This window comes from Danio rerio, chromosome 6 (genome assembly GCF_052040795.2).
Source record: "Danio rerio strain M-AB ecotype USA chromosome 6, GRCz13ab, whole genome shotgun sequence".
Lineage (NCBI taxonomy): Eukaryota > Metazoa > Chordata > Actinopteri > Cypriniformes > Danionidae > Danio > Danio rerio.
In genome coordinates, this window is record NC_141026.1 from 62,447,761 (window position 1) to 62,475,000 (window position 27,240).

The following is a 27,240-nucleotide window of genomic DNA, read 5'->3' on the forward strand; positions in this document are numbered from 1 at the left end:
ACTTATAGAGCATATAAACTCCAGATGATCTTTGAGCATCATCATCCTCATCCTCAGTGAGGTGTCCTCGGTACATGTAGAGCAGTAGCCCTGCACAGCGCCTGCGTCAGCCTCCATTTTATTGACATTTTTAACTGGGTCACATTTATAATCATTTTTTTAATAAAGGTTGATTTTGGTCTGTGCTTGATATCTGGCCGCACTCGCGCTGTGAGCAGCTGAATCCGTCATTCTTCAATGTTATTTTATTCATTTCTAGTAAACAGTTCAGTCTCGCTGTGGCGTCGCTCGCTCCTCCAAATCTCGCGAGACTTCCGCTGATTCGCGTCGTCCAATAAAATGACGCGGTTTCCGCTGCGCTCTTGTTTCACCCTCAGACCGAGAAAGAAGCGCAGCTCGACGCGAATCCTCCGCCGAAACACCGAAATCAAGCCGAAAACCAACGATTTATTTTAAAATAACGTTTAAGTTTCAGAGTGACTCCGTTTTCTTTATTTTTTCCTCTTTACGAGCTTCATCGAGCACCGTCGACCGGACTCTCAGACGCGGCAGCAGCGCCAGAACAAGCGACACACCGGCGAACAAAGGAACCCGTCTATCCGCGACACCGGCCCTCAACACCCGTTAGTTATGAGTCATGTGGCCGTAGAAAATGTGCACGGTCTGGACCAGCAGGTGAGTCGGGGCTCGGGGTGTGTTTGGCGGGCGGATGGGCTCTGGAAGCGGCGGTGTGTAAGATGGAGGAGCCGGGATGGCGGCGGCGATGATGGCGGCGGCGGCGGATCCACACACGAGGCTTCATTGGTGTTTACGGGCCGCAGGAGCTCTATATCCACCGGAAAAGCCTTCAACTGCTGCTTTACTCTGCCGCTCTCCGGCCTGTCATTACGTCTCCGTTTGACCTGCTGGTTACTCAGTATTGTCGACATTCTGTCGTGTTTTCGTGTCATTTTTGTGACGTTGCTGTCACCGATTACGTTACTGTAGTCGGCCGTAATTATAAGCAGGCAGACGCGAACAGCTCAATCTGGTTCCTATTAAATGAGGGTCCAAACCGGTTTTATTACGGTTTAATCTGCCTGATGGTTACCGCATGAGCAGGCGTGTTAAAGTACAGTACTGTAAAACACGGTATTTCCACTTGTTCCAGTGCAGTGGGTCTAAACCCCTGAGGTTATTAGTTTCTGCTCAACACAGAGTAAGATGTGTCGAGGATCTGCTGGACACTGGCAGCTGTTATCTCTCTGGTCTTCCTCTTATGGATGTTCAATATTCTTTGAACTCATATTTTGTGTTCAGGAGAAGACCGAAATGATTCAATTCTGAATAAATGAGTTTAATTTGGGGATCTGTCTCTTATTCTTGCGACCTAATTTACTCCTCAATCGAGCAGGACCGAAAGAAGCTGCTGTTTTAGTTGTAAATGATGTGCACGTGGCAGTGTGTGTGCAGTGTGTTCAGGTTTGTGTTCCAGTTTGTTTAGTGAGATGTGGTGTGTGTTTCAGCTGGCTGCCCTAGACTTGAGCTCCGCTGATGTTCAAGGAGTCACTGGAAGTGAGTTTCTGTTCCTCATTTCTCAGTTCTCTCTGCTCCACATTCTGTCTTTAGTCCCTCAGTTCTGGGCTGGATGTGGAGTGTGTTGTGGACTGACTGATGTTTGCTGAAGCAGAGCTGTCTGTGTTTGCCATATTAACCCCGTCTCTCTTCTCCAGGGCGCTACATTCCACCACATTTAAGGAACAAAGAAGCAGCTAAAAATGGTATGACACTAATTTCATTAATATGTAATAATGTGATTCTCAGAGTCTGAACATGATTTTAATCATTTTATAAGATGGTATTGTTTTACTGTTCTTGCAACATCAGTAACTTTCGTAGTTCACTCAAAATGTAACCCGGTCATAATTGAGTCACCCAGTGCTGCTGTCAAACCTTTGATTTATCTGTGTTCAACACAAAAGATCAGGTTTGGAGGAGTGTTGGAGATCTGCACCCATCAGGATCTGTTTAACTTGCCCTGGGAGTCAGTGTTACGGGTTTCAGCTTTCTTTAAAATATCAAGAGACTCTTAGGCCCCGTTTACACTAGTGCGTTTTAGTTTTAAAACGGCGTTGTAGAATGAAAACGATCCGCGTCCACACTCGCGTTTTGCCCAGCGTTTCTGAACAGCTCTCCGTCCACACCAAAACGCTGAAAACGCACATCACGTGACCACACACACACACTCGGGCAAGCGCTCCAGCATTTCTACCCAGATGAGAGCTCTGCTTGTCGGACTGCTCATCACGCATCTCCCGCTGGATCTAATCTCACTATATTTGCTAAACGTGATATTTCATTCATGTTGTTGTCTTTATCTAACGACATATTCCCTGACTTTGGTCATTGGAATCTATTAAGTTACTTGTTCACGGGTAACATGTTTTGGTTAAGCGCAAAGATAAGTTAATGATTAATCCAGGTACATTGACTGATCGCTCGTCTTTATTTCCTACAATGTATAAACTTATTGTATGCTATACTTTTATAATTATCGATTATTAAAACTGATATTCAGCAAAAGAGAGGGTGCGTTTCGTATTTTCACTGAAAGGAGGCATCTGTTATCGGCTCCGTTTTGTTATAAATATGCACACAGTGAAGATGACGCTCATATATGCAGCACGGCACCTCAACATTTCTGCTGTCTGTTAAGTTGCTAATATTAAAAAGAAAATAGGCAGTTCCTTAAATCATGTTTACATTTTATTGTTGAGAAAGTGAAACAACGTAGCCAAGGTGATGTGAATGAAGTTATAAAGTACACTGTCCCCTTTGAAGATTACCCGTGTCCCCGGTATGTTTTCCATATCAAACTGAGAAGGGGGAGACTGCAGCCTTGATCAAACTTGCGAAGTCTGAACTTAAAAGAAGAGGATGCGAGACTGAACTGTGTGTGGGCTACTTAATATTGAGGAAAAGCCCCAATCAGATAGGCGAACGTTTGCAGCCCCGCCTCCGTTTTCAGATGTCTCCGTCTTTCCCTATCCACACTGAGACGGAGCTGCACCGTTTTAGAATGAAAACGGCCTCTCCAGCGTTTTCAAAAAGCTCCGTTTTCGGCGCTCGAGAACTCCGGCGTAGTGTGGACGGATGGCGTAACCGTAGCAAAACTTATGCGTTTTCAAACTAAAACGCACTAGTGTAAACGGGGCCTTAAAGACTGAACAGTGAAAAAGGAGAATCTTCATTTTTGGGTGAACTGTCCCTTTAAAAACTGCGTCTGCACCATATCCTCATAGTTGGGGAATAAACCAGTTCTGTGATGTGACGACACACATTAGAATGTGCATGAACCAAGATCCATTTGTAGACATCATAAATATTGCACCTCATATTAATCACCATGGTGCACGATATAACATTATAGACTATTAAAACAGCATCTAATGTGGAGAATAGTTAAACTTGTTTTACAGATGAGCAGTCTACTGTCTACAACTTTCTGCATTTACACTCTAAAGAGCTGCAGACTGAACATATATAGAGTAATAACTGTCCTTATCAGCTGATGGGAACCATTTTTTGCATTTTTATTTTTGGAAACCCAAACCCAAGCAGCTTTCCTCTGGTGGTGTTTGGATTCCAGTAAATCTCAGCATTTAATAATGAACATGGTTCATAGGGTGATTTTCGAAGTGGACCAATTAGATCAATATTGAATGTTTATCCTGTTACAGCACAGCACGTTCTCTAGTCAAGTTTATTTGTTATAGATCACAGCTCTTCTGTGGGAAACTCGTTTATAAACGAGACCGCTGGTGTTCCTCGACGCTCCCTCATCTGTAATCTGACTGGCTCAGCGCTCTCCTGAATATATGAGCTGTACATTTCTATTATGACAGCTGCGCTTAGAGTTTTATGTAGAGCTGCACAATATATGCTTTCAGCATGGATATCACAGTGTGCATCCACATTATTCACACCACTGGGTCTGCAGTGTTGAGTCTGGATTATAGCTGACCAGGAGCACATTCACCCCTACAAATGATTTCCTCGTCTCAATATCAGGCTCTTAAATCAAACATATTTCTAGACTAGTAACAACATTGTTTTCCTCATGGAAAAAGGGCTAGTTTTGACTTATTTCTGAAGATAGATATATATATATATATATATATATATATATATTGTAGTCTAGAAAATGCTTTTTGATTCAAGACATTTCAGATATTTGGACTAGAAACAAGACAAACATGTTTGTAGAGTCACTGCTAATGTTAATAGGGAAAGTTGATCATTTGCATGCATTTGAGGCCTCTGACCCCACATTTCAGGCCAGTTTAAAAATTTTAGACACAAGAAATTAAGACGTTTGTAGGTGTAATAAATATTAATTGTATTTATGTACACAGTGAAGTCTTTACAGTGTTTCGCATTTGATTATTGATGTTCTGTACCTGATTACTTTGACTCTCCCGAAAAGCTTCAATAGAACTGTTTAAGGCATCTGGTGGGATGATATTCATATCGCTATATATACTGCAGAAAAACTTAATATTGCAATATCTGATTTGTCCAATATCGTCCATTATCCAATGTGTTTCATGATTAATTCTCTGGACATGTTTGGAGATGTGAATGATGGCTGGTATTGGGCTACATTTGCTTGCAGTAGGGTGTCATGATGAGCTGATTACTCAGTTGAACTCTCTTTGAGGATCATCATCATCATCAGCCTGATCGTTGGCGTCCTCAGCGATTATCCTCCATGACAATAAGCACGCACTGCCTTATTCAGGATGTCATTCAGAGCTTTATTGGATCTAATAATTATTGATTTCCCCCATATTCCTCCTCACTGCCTGCAGAAAGTTGAGAGTGTTAGGGTTAGCAACACCAGTTATTGTGGTTTGGCTTCCAGCATAATCACTTAAATAATGTAATAATCACAGAAAATGAGATATTCGGGTCTTTTGTCTGTTGAGATTGTTGCTCGTTTTGGAATCACTGCTTCAGCTTTTCCGTTTTGGTTAAATGCGTGACGTGAATGAGGTCCAGCGTGGCCTGCTACACAGAATCTGCACACGCAGAAATCTGCAGATTTTTAGCCCATCATTAATTCTGTTTATTTACTTGAGTAAATGTGTGTAAACCTATATTAATTCAGTTTTTAATAAATTACAGTAATATTATTGACTGATTTATGTACAATACCGTCTGTAAAGTCATATTTCCTGTCTTTTAGTAGAGATATTACATAAGAGACTTGCTTTGTTTGCCAAATAAAGTGAATCTAATTGGATTTGCATTTTAAACATTAAATAAAAGTTAAAGGTATTTTTTATTTTACATAAAAAGGTTTTAGATATGATACTCCCAAAATAATTCAGCAGAAATCTGCAGATATTTACCAAATCTCTGCTGAAATGGCAAAAACCGTCCGCAGATTCCGTCTGGCCCGGATCATAGGTCTCAAACTGGGTTCCTGGAGGGCCGCAGCTCTGCACAGTTTTGCTCTAACCCTTTTCAAACACAGCTGATCCAGCTAATCAGGCTGTTCAGAGCAGTTTTGGACACCTTGATTAGTTGATCAGATGTGTTTGATTAGAGTTGGAGCAAAACTGTCGAGCTGTGGCCCTCCAGCAATTGAGTTTGACACCACTGCTTTAGATGTCGGATCTACAGTGAACCGTACAGCTGTTCTGAGAGTCCAATATAAACTGTTTTATTGCACATGCATATCTCCATCATTACAGTGGTCTGCCATTACCAATTAAATAAATGAAGATCAAATAGTTTTCATCTTTGGTTTCATTCTAGAATACTGGACTTATTTTTCTACAAAGGTTTGAACTCTGAGTGTGTGAAAATGTTGATGTCTGTTTAAGTTTTAAAGGTGTGTGGTGAGGGGTTTCACAGCCTTAACATCTGTAATAATTGCAAAAATTAAAGCGGACTACTTTACAGATTACCTATTGTAGGTTCTGTTTACAATGTAAATTCGAATAACAAGGGAGCTCTGTATTTACCTAAATGCCCCAATGCTGTCAGTTTAATTCCAAAAACCATCTGCATAATTCATAAATGCACATTAAACAGTCATGAAGACCTGCTGAAACCCCGTAATGGGAGTCTGTCCACCAGTTGACATGTAACCGTGCTGTTTCAGATGCTCCTGGAGGATGGGATAACGGACGCAGCAATGGCTTCGTGAACGGCTACCATGATGGCAGAGACAACCGCATGAATGGGGGCAGCAGTTTCGCCGGGCGCGGGCCCATCCGCAGCGACCGCGGGGGCAGAGGAGGCTTCCGGGGTAAAAGCACTGGGTCCTACAACCCCATCCAGCCCATGCAGAGCGCAGGCAGGTGTCGCCGCACACACCTGAGAGCCTGCTCTGTTTCGCCATCTGCCAGTGTTGCTTTACTGATGGGTATCTCTGTCTCTTAGGGTTTGGCTACGACAACAAAGATGCAGGGGGATGGAACGTCCCCAAAGACAACGCCTACAACAGCTTCGGCGGGCGCTCCGACAGGGGCAAATCATCGTTCTTCAATGACCGCGGGTCCTCATCCAGGGGCCGGTGAGTCTCTCTTCACACTCTTTGGGGAACATCTGGTGCATGTCTGTGTGTGAGACTGAAGCGCTGTTGTGTTCCTCAGGTATGAGCGTGGAGGTTTCGGTGGCGGTGGAAACAGCAGATGGGTGGAGGAGTGCAGGGATGAAGACTGGTCCAAACCACTGCCTCCCAATGAGCGCCTGGAACAGTGAGTGCTGCTGTGTGCTCCTGATCATGAGTGTGTGTGATCTGACAAGTGTTGTGTTGTGCCTTTTTTATATGAGCATTTGAAATGAGTTTAATTAATTCTGAGTTTATTGAAATGTGTATTTATACTTTTATTTTTTTGTAAATGCACGCACGTTTTTAATGTTTTTACTGTTACTCCAGCTTTAACCTCCTGAGGCTCGACTATCCACATACATGCACAGCACATTTGAGCTCTTCCAGTGGCTGTTTAAAATACTCTAAATGTTTTATATTGTGTTACAGACAGTGTCATCCTGCAACTGTTGTGCAGCATATGAAATGTCCCAAACACTATTTTAACTGTCCATAATAGGAAAACATGTTGTGTTTACTCTCTGATAGTCAGAGCAAGTTAAAAAAAGTTATGCATTAAAAACAGCCAGGAAAAAGGACATTTTCACATATCTGGACATTTTCTCTAAAAGTACATCATATCAAAAGATGATTCTTGGGTTTTTATTCTAATTGGGTTCCAATAAGTCCAAATAGCTAAGAGAAATAAAAAAGGCATGTAAAAATCTCCTTGGGCCGGAAGAGGTTGAAAGGAGGCCTAGTTTAAATATGTGCACTACAGGGTTGAGGACGTACAGCAGGTTTAGGGTTCTCTCCACATTCATGCTTAATAGTGACCCACAGTCACCCCGAGCTGCTGTTTTGGCTGAGTGTGCTGTCTGTCTGTCTGTCTGCAGCGAGCTGTTCTCTGGCAGCAACACGGGGATTAACTTTGAGAAATACGATGACATTCCTGTTGAAGCGACGGGCCACAACGGGCCGCAGCCCATCGACAGCGTGAGTTTCCTGATGAGTGTGTTCAGGCTGATTCTCTGATTGATGATCATATTCAGCAGCGTTTCTCTGTCTGTGCAGTTCCATGATTTGGAGATGGGGGAGATCATCATGGGTAATATAAACCTGAGCCGATACACACGGCCCACTCCGGTCCAGAAACACGCGATTCCGATCATCAAGTCTAAAAGGGACCTGATGGCCTGCGCACAGACCGGTGAGAGACGAGTGTGTGTGTGTGTGTGTGTGTGTGTGTGTGTGTGTGTGTGTGTGTGTGTGTGTGTGTGTGTGTCAGGGTGTGTGCAGGGTCTTAACGCATTAAAGGTTGCTAGATCAATTTAGGGACATTTTAGTCCCAGTTTGCCAGGTGTTGAGTGGTATAGTTAGTCCAGTTGTGCTAAAGTTTGCCTGAATTGAATCTGCATGTTCTGAAGTGCTGTAGTTTCTGAAATCAGTGGAATCCTGTTAGATTTGACGTCACGCTGCTGTTATATCTGTAATCAAGGCGAGGGTTATTCCTGCTGAACAGTAGATTAGCATCTTTAATTCAGTATGTCAGTAGCCTCATTTCCACTATCGTGACTAAACCGAGTGAGCAAGGGTGAGCCAAGCCCAGTCGCATTTCCACTCACTTCCGGGGCCTGATTGGGCCATAGCGGGCTTTCTCAGGGGCCAGCGGGGCTTCAGGCGGAGTAAAAGGACAGAGAGTTTACCCGAGTCTAGTAAAGATGTCGTGATGCAAGGCTGTTAAATAATTTAAAGAATTACAAATATCTCGTATAATAAAATCACATTAAATAAATAAACCAATATAAAACAAAGAATGCAGGTATATACAATACATAAATTAAACTGTTTTTAAGCCATAGGCCTGTATAACTTTCACTTTACAAAGGCCTCTCTGAAAAAAAGATCTTGGATATTTTCTAAAAACAAACACCAGAGGAGGTTTTAAATGTTATTAATAAAGTATTGGGATACTATAATATGAAATAAATCGTTATTAGCAGAACATTTGTGGTGTTATGGATGGTGCGCTCACTGCGCTGGGTCCCTCTGTTAGTGGCGAGAGCACTCGATGCACAAAACCCTTTACATTTTTACATTTGAAGTTATTTAGTCTATTCTGAAATCACCGTCTGCCCACGATAATGTGCTGCAGCTTTGTGTGGATCATGATGAAAGCAGCGGTGTCTGTAGTCCTCTAAGATAAAGTGCCGATGAGCTATTACTGTATAGAAAGAGTCTTGAAAGGTATTGAATATCTGGTGTGTGTGTGTGTGTGTGTGTGTGTGTTAGGCTCTGGGAAGACAGCAGCGTTCCTGTTGCCAGTGCTCAGCCAGATCTACACTGATGGACCAGGAGAAGCTCTGCAGGCCGCCAAGAACAGCGCACAGGTACAGATTCAGCTTCAGCTCTGACACTTTACTCTACACTCACGCTGAAACTAACCTGATTTACTCCTGTGTTCAGGAAAATGGGAAATATGGCCGGCGCAAGCAGTATCCCATATCACTGGTGTTAGCCCCGACCAGAGAGCTGGCTCTACAGATCTATGATGAAGCCCGAAAGGTAATGAACCCCTGAGGAGAGCCGCCCTTCACTCCAAACACAATACTCAATACTCGCGCTGAGATTTACAGGGATTGTGCTGTTTGATTCGAGACAGATGTTTGTTAAATATACCTAATTATGATGTGTTGTCTGAAGTGGCCATAATCTGCTGATGTGCTGATAAACCAGCAACAGCATCTCTCTAGTATTCAACAGAAGAATCTGGAGGTGTGAAGCTCCTGATGGAGAGTAAATCCTTCAGCTCTCCGTCAGAGCTCGTGACCCTCAGTGAAAGCCTGATGTGTGTTTGTGTTCTCCTCCAGTTCTCGTACCGCTCTCACGTGCGTCCCTGTGTGGTGTACGGCGGCGCAGACATCGGCCAGCAGATCCGGGATCTGGAGCGCGGCTGTCATCTGCTGGTGGCCACGCCCGGGCGCCTGGTGGACATGATGGAGCGCGGGAAGATCGGCCTGGACTACTGCAAGTGTGTGCTCCAGCTGCTTTTCTTTGCTAACCGCTGTGTGATTTGCTTACCTGTTTGATCCGAACACACTGGCAGCCTCTCCAGGATTTGCAGTGTGTAGCCTGTGATGATGATGATGATATAGGCAGCAGTTTCAGACTGCAGGCTTCCCTAAACCGCCACATTTGCTAGATTTTTGCATTCAATTCAACCTTTGCGGAATAGTGAGTTTGTGTAAGTGCAGCGGGCGCTCAGTGAGCAGTGTGTGTGTGCGTGTGTGCAGTTATCTGGTGCTGGATGAAGCGGACCGGATGCTGGACATGGGCTTCGAGCCACAGATCCGGCGTATCGTGGAGCAGGACACCATGCCTCCGAAAGGCCTCCGTCAGACCATGATGTTCAGCGCCACCTTCCCCAAGGAGATCCAGGTGAGTGTGGTGCACAGGTAACACCAGCCCTCCTGCTCATCAGTTCCTCAACAGTGTGTGTTTCCCTCAGATCCTGGCTCGTGACTTCCTGGAGGACTACATCTTCCTGGCGGTGGGCAGAGTGGGCTCCACCTCGGAGAACATCACGCAGAAGGTGGTGTGGGTGGAGGAGAACGACAAGCGATCGTTCCTGTTGGACCTGCTGAACGCCACAGGTACACGCACACCTGCTGAGCACTGCACTACACCTGTCTGAGCTTTCAGGGTGGATGAGCAGCAACACCTGTATTCTGACTGATGATTAAGGCAGTTTGGGGATGTGTTCAGTAGATTTTATAAGCTTCCTCTAAACACCAGACACACATGAAGCTGAGATGGTGTCTGCACAGGTCCAGCTGATGATATTCTCCCTCCTGTGGCTCTAGTTCCACTAATATTCTCCAAGTGTTGCCTAACGGAGGGTTTAGCAGTAGTCTGATAACAGAGCTGTCTGTCATGATGCCTGCACATCATACTGTACTGGATATTCTGCAGGACACAGTATTCAGCTCACAGCGACATTTAAAGGCCTCACCAGGTTCATGAGGCGAGAACAAGTGTGCCGCAAGCCTACGTTTGAGTGAAGGTTTCGGCCGTTAGATCGCCCCCTGGGGGCTGGCTGCAGTACAAGTCATAAAGCCCGCCTCCTCCGTGTTAATGAAGGAGACTTGAGCCCAAATAAAAAAAAAAATTACACTTGCAATAAAATGTCCCGAAAGATAGTTCTGGTCGATTAAGGCACTGGTTATTGTGCTGAAATAGGTGCAGATCTTCATTTTTGTAAACAGTTTGTTTTTAGCAGTAATTTAATGCTGGGCGTGTCATCGTGATTTACAGCTGTGATTGACAGTTTCTCAAAGCGCGGCGTTTGAGCTTCGGCAGGAGACTGAAGTAGACTGAAATGTTATTATTCGATTTCTGTGTTATTTTACCATGACAAAATGAGTTCAGCAGTAAACTATAGTTTCTGACATACATGATCCTGGTGGAACACTGTTTATTCGCTAAGTTCAGGGCTTTTTTCGGGCTTTATTAGTTTGCTGATACACGCCTAGCCACCCAGATAGCAAAACACAGTTCCGGCTAGATTCTCGCCTGCCGGAGACTTGTCTCTTAGAGCTCAGACTGACTAATGTTACCTCTGCTGGACCTACTCCGGATGCCTGGACTCACTGCCCGATTCCAGTCCGAGTCAATCGAGCCAGATGCGGCGGCCGAGCGAGCCGGTGCTGCCGCATGCCGGTTAACGTCATTACATCCATTTGTGTTGATATGACAGCAAACGCATGCTGAGAAGTTCGGGGGGCGTAGTTGATTTTACATAAAGCGTTTGATTGGAAGCTCGACTCTGCTCATTTTCGCGGCTCCTCCTCTGGCTCCATCAGACAATCCTTCTGCGCATGTCTGGCTCCAATTTCAGCAGTCTTTTGCGACAGTTTGTGCCCGTCAAGCAGGCGTTTTGCCCTCAAGGCGTTCAATGGGAAAAAGGGCTGTCGCGTCGTCCATATTTTTTACAGTCATTGGGCGAGAACAGTGGTCTGTTCTGCAGATGAGTGATTAATTAAGGACAGCTCTTAATATTGACCCTAAATGAAAAGCTGCTGGAAGGAAAACTCTTCTAGGCAATACTGAGAAAGATTTCCTTCTGTTAAACATCACTTGGCAAATATTAGAAGAGTTCCACAGGACGCTGAATTAAGACTGACTTTAGTTCTTATATATAGGTGTGTGTGTGTGTGTGTGTGTGTGTGTGTGTGTGTGTGTGTGTGTAGTTTATACAGCACATCAGTAGAGTATGAACACACGCTCCGACCCCTGAAGCAGAGCTCTCACATGTTAACCTTATGAAGCATGACAGTGATATGTTGAAGCTCATCCACGGTCTGGTTTTATTCAGTTATTCCGAGTGAGGTTCAGGAGAGTACAGGCGAGAGCGTAGAGAAGCCAGGTGAGTAGAGGCGCTTTACCTGCACTGGAGCTGGAAACAAACGCAAGTCACACCGCACACCTTCATTCTGCTTCAACATCATTTGTTTTCCAACCTCCCCCCCGTCCATCTCAAATCAGATAGTGTGTTTATTTCATGATTCACTGTGCAGTCCCTCACTTCCCCTGTGTTATTTTTGTTTTACCCTTCGGCCATAGTGTTGCTCTGCAGTGGGTCACCCCTGCGGCTGGATCTGCATGAAGTGTTGAGTAAATCTGCTGTAAATAGAGAGATCTGCTGTAATGTAGCGGTCTTTAATTAATCTGCACTTCTGTGAGATCCAAATGTGTGTCGCTCCCTGTTCTGTGTGCCAGTCATTGAGTCAGGGTCTCGTTTCTAGTCCAAATACCTGAAGATTCTTCAATCGAGAGCATTTCCAGAAACATGTTCTCACCCAGAACTGAACATGCTGCCGTTTACCTGCACTCAGACCTGTTCAAGCGTCGCATTTCTGTTGATCACGAATGAAGATAGTGTGAAGAATGTTGGAAACCTGTAACTACTGGCCTCCATTACTCCAGTATTGATGTGTTCTGGAGACGTGGAGGTCGTGGATCAAGGGTTTCAGCTTTCTCTGATATCATCATTGGTGTTGAACAGAACTCAGAGGTGAGGAGAGTAAACACATCAGCGTTTCCACTTCTGGGTGAACCGTCCCATTAAAACAAGCTAAACCCGTCTGCCAGCGCCTGCTCCGGGCAGATTAGGTGAAGGGGATCCCCCTCAATGTTGACTGGTGTTTTGCTTGTCCTGAATCTGCAGCTTGATTAAAGAGTTGATGGGCATGACAGTAGAAACGGGACCGTCAGCTCAGCATGTCCTCAGTGGAGTGTGTGTTTTCTGTGTGTGTTGACTGTCGGCCGTCCCGCAGGTAAAGACTCTCTGACTCTGGTGTTTGTGGAGACTAAGAAGGGAGCGGACGCGCTGGAGGACTTCCTGTACCGAGAGGGTTACGCCTGCACCAGCATCCATGGAGACCGCTCGCAGAGGGACCGAGAGGAGGCGCTGCACCAGTTCCGCTCCGGCAGATGCCCCATACTGGTGGCCACGGCGGTGCGTTGATCACTGCGCTCTGATCAGTGTGTCTCACTGCATCAGCAGCTCAACCCTCAGTGTGATGTTTTGATCTTAAAGCATGCATATTAGTGAAGCTACACTTATATCTGAAATCATCTACACATCATATGACAGACCTCTACACGCTAGTGTTCAGGCTGTGTAATGCGTCTGTCATGGGCTGATGTTGCCTCTTCTGGCTACTGTTATCTCTCATTCCTCTCTCTGAAGTCTGTCTAGAGTGTATATGTGAGGTGTGTTTGTGGTGCCGTCCTCTTGGCTGGGTTTCTCTGTGAGGAGTTCTGCTGTAATGCTGAACCCTCCGCTGATGTTCTGCTGGATCTCCTCCTCCACAGGTGGCCGCTCGAGGGCTGGATATCTCCAATGTGAAGCACGTCATTAACTTTGACCTGCCCAGCGACATCGAGGAGTACGTCCACCGCATCGGCCGCACAGGGCGTGTGGGCAACCTGGGTAACTACTGACCTCGTCTGAATACACCACAGCTTACTACAGCTGGAGTACACGAGCACCGCCATATCTGTGCGATGAGCAGAAGCTTCAGTTCATCACTGAGCACCATGCTCATTCACCACCGTAGACCACACTACACTATAGTCACACACACACACACACACACACACACACCTGCATGCGTATAGGACAGCGGTGTTTAAACTCAGTCCTGGAGGGCCGCTGTCCTGCTGCGTTTAGCTGTAGTTTGCTTCAACACACCTGCCAGGAAGTTTCTAGCACATGCAGTAAGAGCTTGATCAGCTGTTCAGGTGTGTTTGATTAAGGTTGGAGCTCAACTCTCCAGATAACCCGCCCTCCAGGACTGAGTTTGGACACCCCTGGTGTTGAACATCTGGTCAGTCACAGTAGTGATGTGTCTGCAGTGTTGACTGCTGTTAGCAGCAGGTTTAAAGTGTATCTTCATTGGCTTGTTACCTAGCTTAAAGATGAGCTTGATGCTAACCTACTGCTCAGGGGTGCGTTTCCGAAAACCATCGTTAGCCAACTAAGGTTGCAAGTTGTGTCGTTACAAACGTAGCTTGTTGATTTGTCGTTTTTCAAATCCGTCAGTCTAATTGACATTCGCAAACTGCGTCGCAAACTTGTGCACTTACAGCTACACCTCTGGAGCTGTAGTTAGTTAGAAACGGAGTTCCTGGCTGTGTTCTAATCCCGCGTATCCCCCTATACCCTATTCATTTAGAACAGTCATCATTTACACTTGAGATGATCACTTTTTAAAGCATTAAGCTCGTCTCTCTTAGCTGTAATTTGCTTTCAAACTATTTCCACAGCAGTTTTAGCGATCTTCATGTGTAGTATTGCGTTCCCTTCACAGTGCACTTAGAACACATTAATGTCATTTTGAACACAGCCGTGGCTCATGGTAAAGCTATAGGTGACCTGTGATTTACAAGCAGAGTTTGTTACGTCTGCAAAGCTTATAAAAGCAAAACACACAGCATACGCTAATGCTTTGATTTATAGTAGGTTATTGATGAAGTGTCTGTACTGGACATGACATGACTCTGCTGGCCAGAACACTTCTGCAGTGTTTACATGCGTCACTGTAAAAGTAGACCTTAAAAAACAAACAAACAATATCCTACTTGATGATAATCATCATCATTGATATTATTATTAAAGTAGGGTTTTTCGTTTCCTAATAAATAGCTAATTCTGCGACAGAAACTATGGGTTTTGGGAAACACTCGTCACTACATCCTGCTTCTCCTAAATGATGAATCATAGTCCAGCCGTGAGTTACGCCAGTGTTTGGGAAACGCGGCCCTGAGTAGCAGAATCCTCCATGCTGGTGTTCAGTGAGTGGCGTTCATCTTCATGTGTTCATCTTCGCAGGTCTTGCCACATCCTTCTTCAATGATAAGAACGGCAACATCACCAAAGACCTGCTGGACATCCTGGTGGAGGCCAAACAGGAAGTGCCGTCGTGGCTGGAGAGTCTGGCGTATGAGCACCAGCACAAGAGCAGCAGCCGCGGACGCTCCAAGAGGTACGCTGACGTGCTGCTGTCCTTCCCTTCAGCTCCAGCTCTCTCGATTTGAGTGTGAAGAGTCCGAGTTAGAGCTCGGTTAGCTGCTCGCGCTCCTGGTGTTAGCAGCGCTGTGGAGCATTGAGCGGGTCGTCTGTGATTGGACGGTGGCGCTGACTCTGCTGTGCTCCTCAGGTTTTCTGGAGGGTTTGGAGCCAGAGACTACCGTCAGAACAGCAGCAGTGGCGGCGGAGGCTTCGGGGGCCGCGGCGGGCGCAGCACTGGTGGACATGGAGGGAACCGAGGATTTGGCGGTGGTAAGGGTCGGTTTCGCTCCCAGCGCCCTCATTGGGGAGCGCACGCTGCTTTATTCCTGTGGTGATCATCAGTGTGTGCATGCTAACGCTAACAATGTGTGTTTCTGCCCGCAGGAGGATTCGGAAACTTCTACAGCAGCGACGGCTACGGCGGAAACTACTCCCAGGTGGACTGGTGGGGGAACTAGCGGCGCCGCGGCGTCTGTGCACTCCAGCCACACACTTACACACACATACACACTTACACACACACACTTACGGTGGACCACCACGCCAAACACACCGAGCGGAAACCACATGTACCCTAGCCAGACTCCCCTGTAGCTGCAGGAGCTGTGCAGAGCATTAGCAGCGGTGATTCTCGGAGCGCTGCGGCGTTAGCGGAGCCGGACGCTAGTTCTCCACTACATCAGTTCTTTCCCCCGAGTGAGAATCATCAGTTTGTTAATGTGCTGTGCCTTTACACTTAGACTCGCTGTGTTCTCCTCCTCTGTTTTGGTTTTAATGTCTGGCTGATGATTATTTTAGCTTCTCTCCTCTTTCGTTCCCCCTGAAGATTTGTTTGGGACTGTTTATCAAAATAAGCTTGGATGTAGTCAAACCTTGGCAAACTCTGGGACGGTGTGTCGTGTTTAGAGCTGAAATTGAGGTGCGCAGTGCTCGCGCCGCCCCCTGCTGGGCTTTACTATTACTGAAGGAGAAGGAGATCCGCTCGCTCTGTCCTCAGGCGAGACTCCTGCGTCTGCGGTCGACCGGACTCTTCTCTTCCTCCCGTCGGCGTAACGGCTCCTGAAGCCCAGCTCGTCTCTGAAGAATCCGCATGCTAGTGTTGTTGTTTTTTGGTCAAGGAGAGTTACGAACAGATTCTGCAGCAGGCTTTACGTTCGTTACCGTAACATCCGTCACCTCTTAATTTCCATCAGATGATTTCTTTATTTTCTCTCTCTTTTTCAAGCTGCGTTGAATTCCGAAAGACATCCTCGGCTTTACTCTGGAGACGCGACGCCCGCGAGTGTGTGTGTGTGAGAGTGTGTATGAGTGTGTGTGTGTGTGTGTAGCGGAGCGGAGCGTCCTGCCAAAGACAGGTTCTCTGGCGTTAAACTGAAGTGCAATAGTTTCCTCAAGCGTGTTGTGCCTTTGCATGAGCGAGCGGCGGCGGCGGTGGCGCCCCCTGTGGACGGCCGCCGGCGGTGTGGAGCTGACTTGAGAACAGCGGTGCTACTTTTGGCCCTTCTGTGTTTCACCCATCGAGTTTTACTGAAGTTGTTTTATTGCACATCTAGGGTTTTATATAAGTGTGTCGAGTGCGTGTCCGTACGCTTCCAAATACTGTGTGTGGAGACGGTGGAAGAAGAAAACTAACTAAACGCAGCTTGTTTACAAAAGGGGACGGTTCTCCAATAGTTAACCAGGACTGATTTGGGACCAGGGGGATTAGCAGTGGGGAATTTAGCTATTTGCACAGATTACTAGATTCTACTTTTGCTGCTAGTTTGTGTAATTTATTGAGCATTTTTGAGAAATATTTATTTTTATAAGCCTAAAAGTGATAGTTTCAAGTAACTTGACCAAAAGACAGTACAAAAACACTGGCACTTGAATGTTGAATGTCACCCGTATGCGTGGAATTTATATTTTTCGGGGTAGTGTGAGCTTTTTAATGTTTAAGGTCGTTTTGGACTCGGCCAGAATCCACTTCTTCGGTCGTTTGGTTTCGCCGACTGAACGCTTCGATCCGATCAATCGAGCTCTGAATTGGCTTCCAAATTGCGAACGCTAAACAACCATGCCAAGGTTTGGGAAAAAAGTTACAGAAATATTTTTGTAAGTGTGTATCAGTGCAAAGTGTTCAGATCCTCCGGTTCTTTTGTGTTCTTTTGGTTTGTTTTGTTGGTTTTCCTCCAGTATTTGTGTTGGGTTTGTGTCTGTACCCCCAGTGACTGTCTGGCACACGGCAATCTTCAATATCAGAAACATGTGGTTCTTCTCTATGGTTGCATTGCATACTGGGCCGCGGCGGCGGTGTTCTCTGACAGGTTTGGCCTGACGTTCAGTCTTAAGTGCGGCAGAGCGGCCCGAGGGTGCAGAAGAGTCCACCGGATCATGTGACAGAACACCGCCCGAGCCCGTAGCGTTAGAGTATTTGCTTTATGTACTAGAGTAGAGGCTGTGCACTGCACGAAAAAAACAACCATTAAATGTGTTTATTGTACGATTTTACCAAATTAAACTTGGAAATAGCAAACACAAAATCTCTGTCATCTATGAGGTGTGTGTGTGTGTGTGTGTGTGTGCGCGTGTGTGTGTGTGTGTGCGCGTGTGTGTTTCTGTCTGTTGGGTTAGGGTTTGTTCACTCGGTAAACTCTAGATTGACAGTGTATGTTGTGGATGTCCAGAATGGTGTGTGTGTGTGTGTGAGTTTAACCCTTTATAATTCTGCATCTACAGCTCCAGCGTGGCTTATTTGATATCACTTGTGGTCCGTTTTCACTGAGTGGTATGGTTCGGTACGCTTTTATGGCCATTTCCACTGTCAAAGGGTATTTAAAAGTGAAGCACAGGAGTGAACACAAAGGAAGCGGCATCTTTAAACACCGCTGAGACATCACACCTTAATTTACACGTATAATGACCAGCCATGGTCGACCCGAGCTCAAACTGACCGAGTCGTTGTCTTGGTGTACAGCCACAAAGCCAAGAAGAGGAGCCGAATCGGCCGGGTCCTTTTGTATTTTCAGGAGCCCGTGTGAAGGTGTGAGCGGTTTGCCCTTCTCCACGCATCTAATATCAGAAATACGAGCTTCGTGAGCTCATATTCATCATGTGGGGTGATCACTGAAGCGCTCTGATATCTGATCTTTTCAGAAGTGGACAAACGTGAGCGTGAAGCACGAAACACAAAGGAGAAGCTGAAAAAACAGCAGCAAACGATGCGTCTGCAGCCTCAACCATGAACACACTGCCCTGTTTAACCATCATCATCATCATCAGCAGCAGCTTCTGGACTGTTCTGAGCTGGGAATGAGGGAATCCTCTCCGCGCGCGCGCGCGCGTGTGTGTGTGTGTGCATGCAGTTTATCTGTAATTACTTGCATATCAGCAGGGCCAGACAGAATCTGCGGATGATTTCTGCTGAGAACTTTGGTATTAAAAGGCTTAAGTGAAATCAAAATAACATCCTTTTAATTTATTTAATTTTCGCTTTTATTTAATGTTTACGATGCAAATCCAGTTAATTTCACTTTTAGTAAACAAAGCATGTCGTAATCTATCTACTAAAATGAAATATGACTGTACACTGTACATAAATCAGATGAACATGTTCATATTAGTCAATATTACTGTAATTAATTAAAAAACTAAATGAATATAGATTTACACACATTTACTCTAGTAAATAAACAGAATTAACTGTCGACATTTCCTCCAGTAAACATGACGTCTACTGAAGCTCGTACACACACACACACACACACACTCTGTAAGAGTAGCCTTTAGTCGGTGGAAATGCGGAGGTGACCTGTACTGTACCTCTCGGTGGAAGCGGGCCACTGGTTAGTTGATCGTGTGACTGGGAGATTTTCACCAGCAGTTAGAGTTTACTCCATGTGCTCCAGTTGTAAACCTCTGAGTTTCCTCTGAACGTTCCAGCATTCTCAAAATAGTCACCAGAAGAAAGCCGCATCACGTCCTCCACTGGCCTCAAACCGAGGAGGACAGGACGACCTTCAGCTGATGGAGAGCAGGAGAACATCTGCGTCTGCTGAAAGCATGAAGGATAGAAGAGAGACTGCAGATGTTCCAGCAGGAGACGGTCAGCCAGAGCACACTGCTGCTGACAGACTGCTGGAGTGAAGAGCACAGCCATGCGGAGCAGGACTAGAGTGCACTGCGCGCTGTAGGGCTGTAGTTGGGTTTGGGACACTCTCGGGCCTCTGTTTGCTGTTTTTTTTATATCTGGAGAGATGAGAGATCATCACAGTGGAGCTGGAGGAACGAGGCAGCACAGTGAGAGACCCACAGCTCTACTGCAGACACATGAGCAGCAGCCGGGTCAGATGCGGACACTGAGGGGAAACACCCCATCACTGACCTCGCTCCCCCATCAGAGTCAGAATAACCTGCAGAGTTCTGCCAGATTACTGATGAGGACTTCCTCAGAGGACGCACTGAAGGACGGAGCCGTCTCTACTGATCAGCAGTTCCTCCTCATCTGCTTTGATGAAGCGTCTCCATGAGCTCAGGTGTGCTCTCGATACCTTTTCCTTCAGGAGTCTCTGGGCTGTGATTGGCTCTCTGCAACACTCATTTAATCATATTCTGCAACATTAACACACACACACACACACACACACACACTGAGCCTGTAACAGCAGAAACCCTCCACTGAGCAGGTAACCCACACCTGTGGAGGAGCACCTTTAACCTGAATATCCCTCATTCAACATCACCGTGAGCTTCAGTCATCTACATACCATCAGCGTAAAATCCTGGAGAAAATCAGGCCAATCAGAACAAAAACAGACTCATTAATATGCAAGTCACGCCTTATATTGCTTCATCAGTGGATCATCATCATCATCATCATCATCATCATCAGTCCTTTATCGATGTGTCTCCAGCACAGAGAGGATCTACGTCACTTTCCAGAACCTTCTCCTTCACTGTTTCCCAGTGGTGGGCTGATCTTCTCATTCCCACACACACTGCAGACTCACTGCTGTCCTTCACACCACAGCTGAACCCTCATCATCTGTTCCCAGATCAGCTGAGCACTCCTGTACTCCAGCACTGAATTCTCTGAGCACTAACTTCCTGTGTATAATCAGCACTTCCTGTGTGTGCCGCCTCGCCGTGTGCATGTGCTGAACCTGCTGAGGGTACACTAATGCTCATCAGGTGTACAGGTGAGCTGCTTCACCATGAGCTGAAATATCTCTCAACACTGAAGTAAGTTTAGATTGTGTATGTGTGTGTGTGTGTGTGTGTGTGTGTGTGTGTGTGTGAACATGACCAAAGCTCATTAATATTCATGATTCCTCCAAATAAGGTAAAAGCTGAGGCGGTACCTGTGTTTCTGCTGAATTAGACAGACTCCACTTTACAGTCTGGAAAACTCAGATGAGAAGGGGCGGGGCGTGTTGAATAGTCCCTCCTCTTTTTAAAAACAGCCAATAGCAGCATCAGTATTGTAAGTTTCTGCTCATATGAAGCTCTTCGGGCGAAACCCGCGGTGGACAGCAGCTCTACTCCTTCACCTTCCCTTTTCATGAATAAAGCCACACTAACCCCGCACACCTGTCCGCAGAGGGGCTTGAGTTTCTCTGTGTTGCTCTACAGTCAGTGTTTCAGCCATAAATGAGCATACAGAACCGTTAATTAGCCGGCTCATTTAAATATGCATGATAATTCATGAGCTGATTTGCATTGGCTAGTTGGGGCTGAGCGGTGTGTGAGAGGCAGGTAGGCTGTGCTTCACTGAAGGAGCTCTTATAGGTGACGCGGAGGCTCCAGGGCCGCGGCGAGCTCATCTTCAGATCGGTTGAAGGAGGGAGCGGAATCAAACCGGAGACTTTGCGCTGTTTATCTTCATTCGGCTCATGCTGCTCCGCCATTTTGGCTCTATGTGACGTCACGGGTCAGGTGGTGTTGACAGCTGCGGGAGTCGCGCCGCCTTCAGCCACGTCAATGTTTCGGACGGTATTCGGTGCGTCCGGTTCAAGTGTCCGCGTTTCCCGGTGAATACAGGAGTTTGCGTTGCTGCGTGTCCTGCTGTCAGGAGCCGAACTGAACTCAGATCAGTGAATATTTGACCGTCAAACTTTCCCGCACTCGCGGAGCTTCAGCGCGCTCGCTGTCACTCGCTTTCCCTAATATATATGGAAGCCACGCCCCTTTATTTGCATTTCATAACAGCGCAGCCGCGCCGCCGCTGTCTGTGATCGCGCGATGCTCCGCGGCGACAGAACGAACGTCGCCGGATCCAAATTACCGACAGCACCGAATCGCGGCGCTTCTCGACCGGATCGTGACGCGTTCCAGCTCCGGGCTGCGATTGGCCGCTGAGCCCCGGAGGGCGTGTCCTGGGCGACGGCGTGGGTTCGCCTGTGTGACACAATTACAACAACTTTAATCTGGCGGCGGACAGTAACTTTCACCTTGTTTTACCGCGTTCGGGGTTTCTGAGAGCGATCGGCCGCGGAGGCATCGGGCCGCGGAGCGCACTTTATTCCCACTAAACAATGTGAGAAACGCGCCACCGGAGGGCCGACTCACTTCGCACGGGGCTTGAGGAACCGAAGCGCGCTTTACGGGGGAAAAGTTGGCTTTTATTGTGGCTTTTGGACGCTCGGAGCTCGCCTGCGCTCCACTGCACGGCGCGGTTCCATGAAGCCGTGCCGAGTGTCGGTGGCCGCCGCCGCTGCTCGACGCCTCAGCGCTGCTGGTGATGAGGAGAAGAAAATGGCGGCGGGAAAAGCGAGTGAACCCGAGGAGGAATCACCGCGGCTGAGCGCGCAGGAGAGCGACACTCTGGCCCGCGTCGACAGGTCGGAACCGCCGCTTACCGGAGCCCGCAAGCGGCTTCTGCGCTTTTGATAGTTTGTGGGTGTGAGGAGTGTGTGTGTCTGTGTGTGCGCGTGATGTGTATGTGTGTGTGTTGGTCAGAGAGTTGATCCGCAGCGCTGTGTGTGTGTTTGTGTCTGTTTGCAGCTCTCTGTTCGGATATCAGCGGCTTCATGAAGATGGCGCCAGCATGAAGGCCCTGCTCGTGAAGGTAAAGATGCTTGTGGAAAACAACACATCACACACACACACACACACACACACACACACACACACACACACACACACACACACACACACACGCAGTGCTGAGTGACAGTCAGTGGCGGTGTTTGTGCGGGTGTAAGGGCTGCTCCTTTCTTCGGACTCGAGCACCGGCTGACCCGTCGCGCGGCTCCTCCTCTGCGGGCACTGGAGCTCTCTGCGGCCACTGGAGCTCTCTGCGGCGGGTGTCACTCCAGCAGGCCCCCGGTGACGGGCAGGAGCGGCCAGGCCTCGGTGTTTGAATTCGGGCTGTATTTCCTCCGGAACTCCTTTACCATGTAGCCGCCGGTAATGGCTGCTTGGGTTGCCCAAGATGGCGGGGTGTGGGCCGGGGGAGAACCGGACTGCAGAAACCGGAGCAAATAACGAGCAGAGCCGCGACTGAACGCATCCCGAGCTCCGGGCCCACCTGGGTCTCAAACACCTGATGGTGAACTCGGCAGTGAACACCACAGAGGAGAATAAGGGCCATAGTTACCTGTAATGAACAACGGAACAACGGCCACAGCGACCAGTAGTGCACACTAGAGAGGGGACAGAGTTGGCTGGGATGTCAGACTCCTGACTTATTTCTGATCAGCTGTATTGATCATGTCTGATACTGCCTTCAGTCTGTCACCTGCTCTGTGTGTTTGATCACCTGTCTGAACTTGTACTTTGTGTGTGTGTGTGTGTGTGTGTGTGTGTGTGTGTGTGTGTGTGTGTGTTGCAGTTATTGGGGAGATGCAGGCCGCTTCAGGTCAGCACAGATCTGCACTGAGTGCGTCCCCATGTGAACGCAGGTTTCCTGGTTTCTTGTTCTGCAGTGTGTCAGTGAAGAACTGATCAGTAATCGATCAATCACCCCCATAATCGGCTTTATAAGTGTGTGTGTGTGTGTGTGTGTGTGTGTGTGTGTGTGTGTGTGTGGTTCTGCTTCAGCACTGTGTTATTGAGGCTTGTGTCATCAGCGGTGCTGTCAGAGCTGGAAGTAAAGCTGGAGTCTACAGAGGTGTGTCCATCATGAGTGCAGCTCTGCTCCTGTGCTGCAGGTGGCGCTGCTGTCAGGTGACCAGCAGAAAGGCTGCAGCTGGTTAGGCAGAGCGGGGTGGTTCTGCTGTGGGTTGTGAGCAGTGGGAGCCACAGTGAGGCTGTTTTTACACCGAGTGAAGCGGCTTATTCAGTCACAGAAGACAGGAGATGCCGTCACTTTTTAATAATAAAAATTAAGTAATAAGAGTGTAATATTGGAGTTATTGCACTAGAGGAGAATCCCTGTTCTAGAGTGCGCTGCACAGCAGATCCGGCTGCACTTGAGAAGCACAGCAGTGCTGGGGGGGCGTGGGGGGTTGTGGCGAAGAGGAAATTTCCCCACTGGTTAATCGACATGTGACAACACCGGTAATACCGGTATCACCGTGAGGGGGGGGGGGTCTCCTCTGATTCTGCTCGTCAATAGTTTATATATGTGTGTGCGTATTATACTTTCAGTTTTGCAGGAGTTGCCAGCACGCGCTGCATGAGCGCTACACACACTGCACTGCACACACCGGCAGCATGACGAGTGCTGAACTCCTGCAGGTTTATTTGTTCTGTTTTTGCGTTTTGTTCCTTTAAAACACCTTTTACTTGTAAAATCTCTCGAGTTGATATTGTCTCTCTGCTAACATCATCTCCCTCAGAGATATTGGAGCTCAGTAACGGGTATTGACCAACACCTCCTGTAAATGTGCACTGCACAGACTGCAGCTCTGCTGTGTTTAAGTGACCGTGAGCTACATTTAGCTTTTACTGTACAATATACATCATAACCCAGTACACAGTGAAGTAATCCGCTTGTTCAGTGGTGACGTGTTGGTGACGTGTGTAATAGTGTTTCTGGGTTTGAGCCGGCACTCATTTGAGTGGAGAAATCATTCCTTTATGATCACTTTTTATTCCTATCACACATTAAAGGGAATTTAACATAGACTCATAGTGTACACAACAATCTCTGGGCTTGCTGCATCACAAATACCAACATTTTAACAATTTATGAAAAAATTAATCACTTTCTGGCCACCGGATATTAGGCATGGACATTTATACTGCCATCGTGATTTTTCAAGAATATTAAATTGCTTTGTAAACGTTTATTATTACCATTTCACGAGTTTCCCCATTCAGTTGAATAGAGCGCTTAAACCCGGAAGCCGCTTCGCGTGACGTCACGTCATTTCTGTATGGCTTGCCTGTTGGCGGTGTATATAGCCGTTGAGCTTAAATAGGCTGAGCATATCTTTATTAATATTAAAACACATTTGTCTGTTAGTTTCAGGCTGTAGTTTGACAGATTTGGCGAAGGCTTCAGCTATTCTACCTCTCAGCTCAGCTCAGCCTCAGTTTTGCTACTTGACTTGTGTGGCGTCTGTACCGATGTCTGAATAACAGCGAGAGAGCGAGATGAGATCACGTCACAGCTACTTCACTGCAGTTTATTAATATTGGCTCATCTAAATGAACCTTTCATTCAATTAAAAGCAGAAATATAGCCAGACAGACGAAGCAACTATCGGTTTTTGAAGAGAGCGGCCTCGGTGATCAAAGACACACACACACACACTCACACACACACACACACACACACACTCAGTCATGTGTTTATATTTATGGCTATAGAATCAATCAGGATATCCAGTTTCATATCATTCGAGATCAGTTACTATTGAATATTTGAACAACACATTTCGGTATATTAGGATTCTTTATTGAACACTTTAGATAACACCGTCGGGGAGAGCGCTTTCTTTAAGTAGTTTTAGATTAGTTGAGGTCGCTCAGTGGTGCAGCAGAGCTGGTTGTTCACCGTGGTTTTATAAGAGCTGGACTTTGTGTGTGATTGAGCTGAAAGCGGTTGTCCATGCGGCAGGAGTACAGAAGCGGGTCATGTTAAACCTGTTGTGTTCTGTCTGGATGGGACTCTGGGTTCTGTCCTCCGCAGGTGAATGAACAGGTAAAGCTGTTCTGGTTCTGCTGCTCCTGGGTTCCTGTACAGCGTCTCCAGTAATGGGTTCTTCCCCTCTGTTCCGGCAGCTGCGGCTCTACACCTCCACTCTCCGTCATACTGTGCTGCTTTCTGAGCTCTGCCTGCCGTATATCTGGATGATGGCAGTGTAAAGCAGTGTGTGTCTGCTGCTGTTGCTGCAGGGTTCATACGGCTGCTGGAAACCCTGGAAAATGCTGGACTTTATTGTAGTGTTTTTGAGGTTAGAGGAGTGTAGGCATGCACTGATCCTGATGTTTGGATCGGATATCAGTTCAATACTGCCTAGTTTTGCTGGATCCGGTATCGGCCAGCTAGTACTGATCCAGATCTGATATTGCGCATGCGCTATATTCTGTATCATTTGTAAGCCATCAACAGCCGTGACGGTAGCCTATTACAGGGCAGCAGACAGTTGTTCTGTAGGCTATTATGTCCTAAATGTCCTGAAGCCGTTCTACAGTGTAATGTGAAGCACAGATGAATATTCAGGTGCTTAAAGTCATGTTCAGTTCAGCCCTCACCTCTCCATCATTCTCCATTCTCTTTTCCAGTGGTTCTCAAAGTGGGGGTCGCGTAACAATGACAAGGGGTCGCTTGGTGATTTCCAAAACTCAAATAAGTTTTATTAAACTATTTGAAGGACCATAGGTCCCACTTTATATTAAGTGTTCTTAACTACTATGTACTGACATCACAAAATAAATACAGTGTACTTACTGTGTTCATAATGTATTTGAGAACACTTGTGGTGCTTTTGAGTTGGGATAGGGGTTGGGTTATGGACAGGTTTGGTGGTGTGGGTAGGTTTAAGGGTAGGTTAAGAAGTAAGGGATGGTCAACAGTGTATTTATAAATGTAATTACAAAAGTTAATTACAGATGTAATTACATACATGTATTAAATCAAGCATAAGTACACAGTAAATACACGTTTTTACACAATAAGTGCATTGTAACAAACTAATAATACCTGTGTAAGTACATATTAGTTAAGGCAAATTAATGTAAAGTGTTAATATCAGTGATCAATGGAGATGTGCATTTACAGGAGCTCTGCATCTGATTCTGACCTGCAGCAGGAGTTGATTGCTGTTTCTACATCGTGTGTGTGTGTGTGTGTGTGTGTGTGTGTGTGTGTGTGTGTGTGTGTGTGTGTGTGTGTGTGTGTGTGTTTGTGTGTGTTTGTGTGTGTTTGTGTGTGTTTGTGTGTGTTTGTGTGTGTGTGTTAGACCAGCAAGTCATGACCCTCTCTACTCCACAGTAGCCTAGCTGAAACTTTAAATGAGGAAAGGCTCAATAATACACAGGACGGGTGCTCAGCGCACTGATCTCTCCTCTTTGGTCTGCTGTTTTGGAAGTGTCTGCAGATAGCGGAGGGCTGCGTGCTGCGTCCAGCGCTTCATTCACCCCGGCTGCGCAGACGCGATGTGCGCCGCTCTGTAAGATTATTCTCACAGTGAGTTTCTGTTCTCTCATCCTCCTGACTGAGTTTATTCTCCCGAGGGGAAAACTTTCAGTGTGGTAATAGTCTGTAAAGCCCGGCTCACTGTGGTCAGAGTAATTGATTAAATTATTAAAGGTGAAGTTGACGGCGCAGTATGAATTGACATTAACTGAAGATTATAGAGGCTCATGTAGGCTACTCTGACACGGTCAATATTTCACTGTCATTCATTTATATCAGCGGTGTATTTGACAGACCGGTTTGTGTGTTGGTGCTGAAGCATATGAGCGGATCTTGTTTTGAACTGTCTCATGGTGAGATTTGGATATGCAGTAAAACTGGCCTCAGTTTAGTTGAGTCTGCTTAATCCTGCAGGAGAATATCAGGCGTTGCTGAAATGCTAATTATTTTACCAGTGAATATTGTCAATAGTGATAGCCTTTTACACATCTCAGAGAAAAGGAAACGTCAGCTTGACCACAACAGAGCAGTGCCATGACCAACGCTCAAACACTGCAGTCTAGTTTACAGCAAGCA

The 27,240-nt window shown here is 46.6% G+C and overlaps 2 protein-coding genes across 22 annotated transcripts in view; both read left to right on the plus strand.

Moving 5' to 3' along the window:
* The first annotated feature begins 364 nt into the window (after positions 1-364).
* On the plus strand, positions 365-17,680 carry ddx3xb (DEAD-box helicase 3 X-linked b). 11 transcript variants are annotated; one of them, XM_087254979.1, is made up of 19 exons: positions 365-675; positions 1,506-1,554; positions 1,713-1,760; positions 6,152-6,346; positions 6,433-6,565; positions 6,645-6,749; positions 7,480-7,579; positions 7,658-7,793; positions 8,876-8,973; positions 9,050-9,148; positions 9,454-9,614; positions 9,877-10,021; positions 10,092-10,236; positions 11,958-12,008; positions 12,919-13,100; positions 13,460-13,577; positions 14,979-15,132; positions 15,307-15,434; positions 15,543-17,680. In XM_087254979.1, the coding sequence occupies exons 1-19, from the start codon at positions 631-633 to the stop codon at positions 15,614-15,616; spliced, it is 2,166 nt and encodes a 721-aa protein (XP_087111105.1). In that variant the 5' UTR covers positions 365-630; the 3' UTR covers positions 15,617-17,680.
* A 2,347-nt stretch (positions 17,681-20,027) lies between these two features.
* The window catches only part of kdm6al (lysine (K)-specific demethylase 6A, like), a 35,821-nt gene continuing 28,608 nt past the window's right edge, over positions 20,028-27,240 (plus strand). For 5 of the 11 annotated variants that reach the window (NM_001441686.1, NM_001441690.1, NM_001441684.1 and 2 more), the window contains 2 exon segments: positions 21,116-21,976; positions 22,140-22,203. In NM_001441686.1, the coding sequence (NP_001428615.1) occupies positions 21,816-21,976; positions 22,140-22,203 (225 nt within the window). In that variant the 5' untranslated portion in view covers positions 21,116-21,815. 11 annotated transcript variants of the gene reach the window in all.